Raw genomic sequence first — 11,072 nt, 5'->3', positions numbered from 1 at the left:
CGATTTAACAAGCAGCAGCATACATTACCTGTCAGGTCTTCTCCGCGCTGTCTTCATCCCCGGGTCCTGCGCGCTCTATCTTCAGAATGGCCGGTCAGCTGACGGAGCGCTCAGCCAATCACAGGCCGGGACCACCGCCGAGTGTGGCCTGTCAGCTGACGGACCATTCTGAAGATAGAGCGCGCGGGATCCGGGGAGAAGACGTGCAGGTAATGTATGATGCTGCAAGGACATCGGTAACTATGTCCTTGCAGCCCTCGCTGAACGATCATCCGGCCGTGGAATAGGTCCAGTAAATGAGCGGCGATCTAGCTGATTGCCGCTCGTTTACATCGTTGATCGGGCCCTCCTCGGCCCATGGAATAGGACTCTTATGATTTGCTCCCATAATATCATACTGGCTGTGAGACTGAAGGTTTTGTATTTATCCTAGATATCCGGATGTTAAATCCGTCACCTCCTTATCTTATCCAGAGTGACATCTTCACCTCCTGCTCCATCCAGAGCTCCACACTGCCCCCTGCTGAGCAGTCCTACTACAGTGCATGTATGGTTGTATTGCATTGTGGTAGATGTTGTGTTTGCATAAGGCACAAGCTACATCTCTCACAATGCAGCAATTGTTAAAAAAAAAAAAGAGAAAGATAATAAAAGAATCTAAGCGATCAGTAACGTGTCCCGCGCCACCCCCAGATCCTGACGGGAGATTCTACCCTACAGGGGACTGCCCCCCCCCAGGAAGTATAACGGGGGGTGAGAGAGGTCCTGCAATTCCATGGGGGCAGCAGAGGGGCTTTGTTGGATCTATTCTTAGAGGTGGGGGGCACTGCTGCTGTGTTCACACTACACCCCTGTATACATTATATATATATATATATATATATATATATATATATATATATATATATATATATATTATACATACACTCCTGCACCAATACATTTCATGATCCTGCTGCTTCTGTGTCATTACATGGTTATAACGCTTTATGTTCCTGACTGGAGATCCCATCGGCCTCTGGCGCCCCCATCCTGCAGGTCACTGACTCTGCGGCCGCTGCCACGGCTCCCGATTATTGGTTGCACTGAATTTCCCCAGATGTTGTATTTTTGTAATATGTTTTCTTTGTTTGTAAATGATGTCATATTCTCAGTGTGTGATGTCATTCCAGAATCTGATGTAATAAAAAATCTTAACAGTCTGTGGTCGGATGGTATCTCCCACAGTGACCCCACCAGCAGAATAGTGAGTGCAGCTCTGCAGTATAATACAGGATGTAACTCAGGATCAGTAATGTATGTACATAGTGACCCCAACAGCAGTTTTATACTGTATTATACTCCAGAGCCGCACTCACTATTCTGCTGGTGGGATCACTATGTACATACATTACTGATCCTGAGTTCCATCCTGTATTATACCCCAGAGCTGCACTCACTATTCTGCTGGTGGGATCACTATGTACATACATTACTGATCCTGAGTTACATCCTGTATTATTAATACAGGATGTAACTCAGGATCAATAATGTAATGTATGTACACAGTGACCCTACCAGCAGAATAGTGAGTGCTGCTCTGGGATATAATACAGGATGGAACTCAGGATCAGTAATGTATCTACACAGTGCTCTCACCAGCAGAATAGTGAGTGCAGCTCTGGGATATAATACAGGATGGAACTCAGGATCAGTAATGTAATGTATCTACACAGTGCTCTCACCAGCAGAATAGTGAGTGCAGCTCTGGAGCATAATACTGGACATAGTTATTGTGTCATGTCCTGGTTTCCGTCTTATTGTCAGCAGGCAGCGTTTCGGTCTCTTGAGTCCTGGTGGGCTGCAGATCTGTGGGACACCTCACACTCCGGGGCTTCCGCGTACAGTCGGGACCTCATTGGCCATTTCTATAAGACAAGGTAATAGGGGACATTTATTGAGGGCTTTGCGCCTGTTCTTCGGTGAATAAGTGTTGGTTCCGCTGACTGATTTTGTTTGTTTTTCAGTCTCGATGATTTGACGTGCCAATAATTATTAGATATTTTTTTAGGATCTATCTGTTTTGTGCATTCACCTAAATATTCCCCTAAAGTGGGATCAGCGCCTTATTTATCATGTGCACAAATATTAAAACTTCCCACCTCCTATGGCAGGACTAGGTGTGGTCTGGACCAGGTGAGTACACCTTACAGATAAAACGCTGCGCACAGTTTCTGATAACCCAGTACAAGGAGATCTACAACTGGCTGCGGCTAGATAGAAAAATCACAGCTATTAGACTCAACAATAAGTGTCCCCAATAGAGAACAATCAGAAAGCTCTATGGGATGTGTGAGGATTCCCCCTCTAAGGAGGAAAAGACTGCTCAGATAATTCTGTACCAGTCTATGCAGCAAAGCCTTGTATGATAAACAGAGCAGGGACTGCCATAGAGAGGAAGGGCTATGGGATGACTGCTGACCCCCTCCCTGTACTGATAATGAGATGACTGCTGACCCCCTCCCTGTACTGATAATGAGATGATTGCTGACCCTGACCTCTACTGATGAGATGATTGCTGATCCCGCCCTCTACTGATAATGAGATGACACTGCTGACCCCGCCCTCTACTGATAATGAGATGATTGCTAACCCTGCCCTCTACTGATGAGATGATTGCTGATCCCGCCCTCTACTGATAATGAGATGATTGCTGACCCCGCCCTCTACTGATAATGAGATGACACTGCTGACACTGCTCTCTACTGATAATGAGATGACACTGCTGACCCCGCCCTCTACTGATAATGAGATGATTGCTAACCCCTCCCTCTACTGATGAGATGATTGCTGACCCCGCACTCTACTAATAATGAGATGACTGCTGACCCCTCCCTCTAATGATAATGAGATGCCTCTGCTGACCCCTCCCTCTAATGATAATGAGATGACTGCTGACTCCTCCCTCTAATGATGAGATGACTGCTGACCCCTCCCTCTAATGATGATGTGACTGCTGACCCCTCCCTCTAATGATAATGAGATGCCTCTGCTGACCCCTCCCTCTAATGATTATGAGATGACTGCTAACCCCTCCCTCTAATGATGAGATGACTGCTGACCCCGCCCTCTAATGATAATGAGATGCCTCTGCTGACCCCGCCCTCTGCTGATAATGAGATGCCTCTGCTGACCCCTCCCTCCAATGATAATGAGATAACTGCTGACCCCTTCCTCCAATGATGAGATAACTGCTGACCCCTCCCTCTAATGATGATGTGACTGCTGACCCCTCCCTCTAATGATAATGAGATAACTGCTGACCCCTCCCTCTAATGATGATGTGACTGCTGACCCCGCCCTCTAATGATGATGTGACTGCTGACCCTGCCTTCTAATGATAATGAGATGCCTCTGCTGACCCCTCCCTCTAATGATTATGAGATGATTGCTGACCCCTCCCTCTAATGATGAGATGACTGCTGACCCCGCCCTCTAATGATAATGAGATAACTGCTGACCCCTCCCTCTAATAATGATGTGACTGCTGAGCCCACCCTCTAATGATAATGAGATGACTGACCCCTCCCTCTAATGATAATGAGATGCCTCTGCTGACCCCTCCCTCTAATGATAATGATTACTGTGCTGACCCCTCCCTCTAATGATGAGATGACTGCTGACCCCTCCCTCTAATGATGATGTGACTGCTGACCCCGCCCTCTAATGATAATGAGATGCCTCTGCTGACCCCTCCCTCCAATGATAAAGAGACGACTGCTGACCGCTCCCTCTAATGTGATGACTGCTGACCCCTCCCTCTAATGATAATGATGTGATTGCTAACCCCGCCCTCTACTGATAATGAAATGATTGCTGACCCCGCCCTCTACTGATGAGATGACTGCTGACGCCTGCCCTCTACTGATAATGAGATGACAGTTGACCCCTCCCTCTAATGATAATGGGAAGCCTCTGCTGACCCCTCCCTCTAATGATAATGAGAAGCCTCTGCTGACCCCTCCCTCTAATGATAATGAGATGACTGCTGACCCCTCCCTCTAATGATGAGATGACTGCTGACCCCTCCCTCTAATGATAATGATGTGATTGCTGACCCCTCCCTCTAATGATAATGATGTGACTGCTGACCCCGCCCTCTAATGATAATGAGATGACTGCTGACCCCTCCCTCTAATAATGAGATGCCTCTGCTGACCCCTCCCTCTAATTATAATGAGATGACTGCTGACCCCTCCCTCTAATGATAATGAGATGCCTCTGCTGACCCCTCCCTCTAATGATAATGAGATGACTGCTGACCCCTCCCTCTAATAATGAGATGCCTCTGCTGACCCCTTCCTCTAATAATGAGATGACTGCTGACCCCGCCCTCTGGTGATAATGAGATGACTCTGCTGACCCCCCATTTAATGATAATGAGATGACTGCTGACCCCGCCCTCTAATAATGAGATGCCTCTGCTGACCCCTCCCTCTAATGATTATGAGATGACTGCTGACCCCTCCCTCTAATGATGAGATGACTGCTGACCCCTCCCTCTAATGATGAGATGACTGCTGACCCTGCCCTCTAATGATAATGAGATGCCTCTGCTGACCCCGCCCTCTGCTGATAATGAGATGACTCTGCTGACCCCCCATTTAATGATAATGAGATGACTGCTGACCCCTCCCTCTAATGATAATTCCTGTTACCTTCATAGGGTGCAGGTACCCCGGGCCTCTCCCAGTCTGAGAGTTGGTAGGAGGAGGTCTCTCCTGGTCCAGGGTTTGAGTCAGGTGGGCTATGTAACTGGTGGCCAGGACTAGGACATCTAGCTTAGATAATTTGGTGTCAGGAGGCACAGAGGGCAGAGCGGCCTGTAGAGACAGGAAGGCTTCTCTGAGGGTCCGGACACGGTTCCTCTCTCGGACATTGTTCTCTGGGGAATGTTTCCCTTGAATCGGTCTGCTAGATGTGGCAACTTGTGTGACCTGAAAAATACAACATCATCAGACAGAGCCATATGACCAGATGTTTAGTCTGTAGAGGAAGAGGGGCTTCACTGGTCACACTGTACTGACCGCTGTTATGGAGGAGATGTAGATGTTATGGAGGAGATGGAGATGTTATGGAGGAGATGGAGATGTTATGGAGGAGCTGTAGATGTTATGGAGGAGATGGAGATGTTATGGAGGAGATGTAGATGTTATGGAGGAGCTGTAGATGTTATGGAGGAGATGTAGATGTTATGGAGGAGATGTAGGTGTTATGGAGGAGATGGAGATGTAGATGTTATGGAGGAGATGGAGATGTTATGGAGGAGATGTAGATGTTATGGAGGAGATGTAGGTGTTATGGAGGAGATGTAGATGTTATGGAGGAGATGTAGGTGTTATGGAGGAGATGTAGATGTTATGGAGGAGCTGTAGGTGTTATGGAGGAGATGTAGATGTTATGGAGGAGATGTAGGTGTTATGGAGGAGATGTAGATGTAGATGTTATGGAGTAGATGTAGATGTTATGGAGGAGATGTCGATATTATGGAGGAGATGTAGATGTGGATGTTATGGAGGAGATGTAGATGTTATGGAGGAGATGTAGATATACACTCACCGGCCACTTTATTAGGTACACCATGCTAGTAACGGGTTGGACCCCCTTTTGCCTTCAGAACTGCCTGAATTCTTGGTGGCATAGATACAACAAGGTGCTGGAAGCTTCCTCAGAGATTTTGGTCCACATTGACATGATGGCATCACACAGTTGCCGCAGATTTGTCGGCTGCACATCCATGATGCGAATCTCCCGTTCCACCACATCCCAAAGATGCTCTATTGGATTGAGATCTGGTGACTGTGGAGGCCATTTGAGTACAGTGACCTCATTGTCATGTTGAAGCAGAAATCGAGACTCATCAGACCAGGCAACGTTTTTCCAATCTTCTACTGTCCAATTTCGATGAGCTTGTGCAAATTGTAGCCTCAGTTTCCTGTTCTTAGCTGAGCGGAGTGGCACCCGGTGTGGTCTTCTGCTGCTGTAGCCCATCTGCCTCAGAGTTGGCCGTACTGTGCGTTCAGAGATGCTCTTCTGCCTACCTTGGTTGTAACGGTTGGCTATTTGAGTCACTGTTGCCTTTCTATCAGCTGGAACCAGTCTGCCCATTCTCCTCTGACCTCTGGCATCAACAAGGCATTTCCGCCCACAGAACTGCCGCTCACTGGATGTTTTTTCTTTTTCGGACCATTCTCTGTAAACCCTAGAGATGGTTGTGCGTGAAAATCCCAGTAGATCAGCAGTTTCTGAAATACTCAGACCAGCCCTTCTGGCACCAACAACCATGCCACGTTCAAAGGCCTCACATCACCTTTTTTCCCCATACTGATGCTCGGTTTGAACTGCAGGAGATTGTCTTGACCATGTCTACATGCCTAAATGCACTGAGTTGCCGCCATGTGATTGGCTGATTAGAAATTAAGTGGTAACGTGCAGCTGGACAGGTGTACCTAATAAAGTGGCCGGTGAGTGTAGATACTATGGAGGAGCTGTGGATTTTGTGGAGGTATCATAGGTACACTTCCCCTGTGAGAGACAGAATCTATAGCACGTTGTAGGATTTATAAATAATTAATTTACATTTTATTACATTAAATAAGGATTTGATTACAGATGAGCAAATTTACAATAGTAACAAAGTGAATTGCTTTGTTCCTATCTGTATTCTGCTCATCAGGCTTCGTGCAGCTTCTCCGTGGGTGCTGGGAGACTCCACCCTCATTACCTGGAATACCTGCACCTGTTTCATCTTGTTACTTGTATAATAATCACCTGTCCTCACACACATCACACTCCAACCTCTCCACCATGGCCAAGACCAAAGAGCTGTCAAAGGACACCAGGGACAACACTGTAAACCTGCACCAATTTGGGATGGGCTACAGGACAATAGGCCGCAGCTTGGTGAGAAGGAAACAACTTGCTATGGTTGGAGAAAGAATAAGGATGAGTACAACCTTCAATAATACAGTCCTAACCATGAAGCATGGTGGGGAGGACAATATACTTTGGGGGGGACAAGATGACTGCAGTGTATTGAAGAGAGGATGGGGCCATGTATCACTAGATACAACAACCTTATTCTCTCAGTAAGGGTGGTATTACACGGAACGATAATCGGCCGAATTGGCCCGATTCGGCCGATTATCGCTCCGTGTAATAAATGCAACGATCAGCCGATGACAACGATCATCGGCTGATCGTTGATATAGGTTAGAACCTATTTTCGTCGGGCGCCGACCGCGCACCGCTGCGTGTAATAGCGGTGCGTGGCCGGCGACTAACGATATACATTACCCATCCACGTTCCAGGGCTGCTCCTGCCGTCCGCTTCTCCCTGCGTCCCGCGCGCGCTCTAGCGTCACAGAGGCCTGTCAGCTGATAGGCCGCTCAGCCAATCACAGGCCGCGGCGGTCCCGGCCTGTGATTGGCTGAGCGGCCTACCAGCTGACAGGCTGCTGTGACGCTAGAGAGCGCGCGGGACCCCCGGGAGAAGCGGACGGCAGGAGCAGCCCTGGAACGTGGATGGGTAATGTATGCCAGTTTAGCAAGGGCTGCAAGGACATCGGTAACGATGTCCTTGCAGCTCTTGTCAAACGATTATCGGGCCGTGTAATAGGTCCAGTAAACGAGCAATGATCTAGCAGATCGCTGCTCGTTTACAGGTATTATCGGGCCCTGCTCGGCCCGTGTAATACCACCCTAAGAGCAGTGAAGATGGGTGGTGGCCGGGTCTTCCAGCTGACAATGACCTGAAAGCCAGGACAACTAAGGAGGAGACCCCCAGCCGGGACAACCAAGGAGGAGACCCCCAGCCGGGACAACCAAGGAGGAGACCCCCAGCCGGGACAACCAAGGAGGAGACCCCCAGCCGGGACAACTAAGGAGGAGACCCCCAGCCGGGACAACCAAGGAGGAGACCCCCAGCTGGGACAACTAAGAAGGAAACCCACACCCGGGACAACCAAGGAGGAGACCCCCCAGCTGGGACTACCAAGGAGCGGTTCCATAAGAAGCATTTCATGGTCTTGGAGCGGCCGCCAGTCTCCTGACCCAATAGGAAATCTATGGAGGCCCGAAAGCCCCGAAACCTGAAAGCTGTGGAGAAGATGTGTAGGGAGGAGGGGGACACAATCCCTGCTGCAGGGTCTGCAAACGTCCGACCTCTGTAACTGCAAACAAAGGTTTCTGCACCAAATAGGAACTTCTCTCCTTCTATTGTATCACATCCTTATCATGGAATAAAATGGTGAATAATTATCTATAAATCCTACAATGTGATTATCTGGAATGTTCTATAAATTCTGTCTCTCACAGGTGACGTTACCGACCAGAACTATTACCCCCCCGTTCCATCCTGTGTAGGTGATCGGCAGCAGGTCAGATACTTATTATAGTGGTACCTTGGTTTAAGAGCATTTTGGTTTCAGAGCGTTTTGGTTTAAGAGCTCACAGTTTTTCAAAATTTTGATTTGGTTTAAGAGCATTGCTTTGGTTTAAGAGCTCCCTGTACTGGGTGGGAGTGCGAGTGGAGGAGGGGCATGGCCTGTATAGCAGGGTCTACAGCACTGTACTCTGACCCAGGAAGTCTCCCTCACCTTCCAAATCACAGCAGATCCATTTCAGGCTGGGGCTTACATCAGGGGACAGGACTGTGGAGGTAATCTCTTCATAACCCCTCTCTCCCCGGACAGAGAGTGCTGCATGTATGTGCCCACATCTGTCCTGCTCATTCCTTCCTGCTCCCTGCAGTCTCTGTCCGCCCTGGTGTTTCCCATCCTCTCCATTACTGTACAGTAACTTATGATATCACAGATTCTGCTGTTTCTGAATGTTTGTTTCATCTGTTTTACATGTTATTCAGAGTAATAAATCATTATTTTTGGGGGGTGGAACCAATTGTCTGCATTTCTATAATTTCTTATGGGAAAATTTGCTTTGGTTTAAGAGTGGATTTGGATTACAAGCACAGTCCCGGAATGAATTATGCTCGTAATCCAAGACACCACTGTATATACATATACATTTATATACTATATACCAGCAGTGGACACTGCGCAATGAGTCAGGGGAGATATAAAAGAACAGGATCACTAGGAGTCTGTGACATCCATCAGTCCGAGAGGGTCACATGACCCCATCTAACGCTCAGGACTCCGAGACCTCAGTGAGGACTTTATCTCTGCATGGAGACGTCTTGGCGCAGCTATAATTCCTGCCCACCCCAATAATGTGCCCAGGACATAGAGGTGGGGGCATGTTACCCGCTCTATGGAAAAGCCCAGACAGCAAGCTGGCAGCCCCGGCTCTGCTACCTGTAGAACTTACAGTGGGTTTGGTGGTGACCCTCTGCCTGCTCTTCCTCCATGTGGTGGTCCGGTGTCCTCCTGGCAGCGCCTCGTCCTTCTCTCCACCTGCCATAGAGGTGAGCAGTCCTGGCGCAGGGACTTGCCACCCGCTTAGCACCACTTCTGGTTCCATCCTCTCCATGTCGCCGCTCAGCTAGAAGTGAAGCTTCTCCGTCCTCCATTCAGGGCTCTGCCAGGAATTTCCTCTGTAAATGAGTGCGGATACATGAGAGGAATCTGAGGGGGTGATTTATGGGCCTGAGCGTCCCCCGGGCGGAGCAGATAGCGGGGGGGTCACAGTGTAATAATTATCTGAGCTGTGTAATGAGGGAGATCGCCATGTGTTTGGCTTTCGCTCTTATCTAAGTATCCACCTCATGTTCTCCTCCTTACAGGAAAGATGGCCGCCTGGTGAGTCAGTGTCCACTATGGCTTCAGGCGGGGGGCAGTGATAGGTGGGGGGCTGCTGGCAGGTAGAGATGTCACCGACAGCTGGCTCTTCCAGCTCCCATATGTACATGGGCACTCAGCTCTCTGGCAGCGGCTTATCTCCCTGAAGACAAAAGGAACACACCAGAGGCCCCCATACACATAATATAGTTGGCCAACCCTGCCAAACTGGTGGGATCCAATAACACCTGTCTGGCATGTAGGGGGGTTTATATAATTCTCTGCCCTCTACCGTCCTGGACCAATAACCAATACTCCGGAAACCAGAGATGCAGCCGTCATTATAAGAGAAACCATATCCATCATATAAGAGAGAGAATCCTGCTCTGTAGTGGGGTCTGATGGAGGTGATGTTCCCGGGGTCAGGCACAGATGGAGGTGATGTCCACGGGGTCAGGCACTGATGGCTGGGTGATGTCCCCAGGGTAAGGCACTGATGGCAGTGATGTCCCCGGGGTAAGGCACTGATGGCAGTGATGTCCCCGGGGTCAGGCACGGATGGCAGTGATGTCCCAGGGGTCAGGCACGGATGGCAGTGATGTCCCAGGGGTCAGGCACGGATGGCAGTGATGTCCCCGGGGTCAGGTACTGATGGCGGTGATGTCCCCGGGGTCAGGCACGGATGGCAGTGATGTCCCTGGGGTCAGGCACGGATGGCAGTGATGTCCCCAGGGTCAGGCACTGATGGCGGTGATGTCCCTGGGGTCAGGCACTGATGGCAGTGATGTCGGTGATGTCCCCAGGGTCAGGCACTTATGGAGGTGATGTCTCCAGGGTCAGGCACTGATGGCGGTGATGTCCCCGGAGTCAGGCACTGATGGCGGTGATGTCCCCGGAGTCAGGCACTGATGGCGGTGATGTCCCCGGGGTCAGGCACTGATGGCGGTGATGTCCCCGGGGTCAAGCACTGATGAAGGTGATGTTCCCGTGGGCAGGTACTGATGCTGGTAATGTTCACGGGGTTAGGCACTAATGCAAGTGATGTCCCTGGGGTCAGGCACTGATGGCGGTGATGTCCCCAGGGTGATGTCCCCCCACCCCCACCCCATTAAATATATATATAATTATTTTTTTTAGCGGGTTGCAATCCTGCACTATACACAACAACACCCTCCCCCCCCATATATTGATCGTATATTGGCAGATATTACATTCTCTGCAACCTGTATAAATGATGACAGTGATTTATATCCAGTGACCACAGGTGGCGTCTGTTATTTTACTTTTCCAACCGGC

General features: G+C 49.3%; 1 protein-coding gene across 1 annotated transcript; it reads right to left on the bottom strand.

Annotated features, from left to right (window-relative positions):
* Positions 1-1,666: 1,666 nt before the first annotated feature.
* Positions 1,667-9,559, bottom strand: LOC138794529 (transcription factor 23-like). The gene is made up of 3 exons (XM_069973221.1): positions 9,367-9,559; positions 4,698-4,976; positions 1,667-1,907 (listed from the first exon to the last, which is right to left on the bottom strand). Exons 1-3 carry the CDS (start codon positions 9,526-9,528, stop codon positions 1,803-1,805), a joined length of 546 nt encoding a protein of 181 aa, XP_069829322.1. The 5' UTR covers positions 9,529-9,559; the 3' UTR covers positions 1,667-1,802.
* Positions 9,560-11,072: the final 1,513 nt, after the last annotated feature.

This window comes from Dendropsophus ebraccatus, chromosome 6 (genome assembly GCF_027789765.1).
Source record: "Dendropsophus ebraccatus isolate aDenEbr1 chromosome 6, aDenEbr1.pat, whole genome shotgun sequence".
NCBI lineage: Eukaryota > Metazoa > Chordata > Amphibia > Anura > Hylidae > Dendropsophus > Dendropsophus ebraccatus.
The sequence above is the reverse complement of the archived record's forward strand: the minus strand, read 5'-3'. Positions and strand labels throughout refer to the sequence as shown.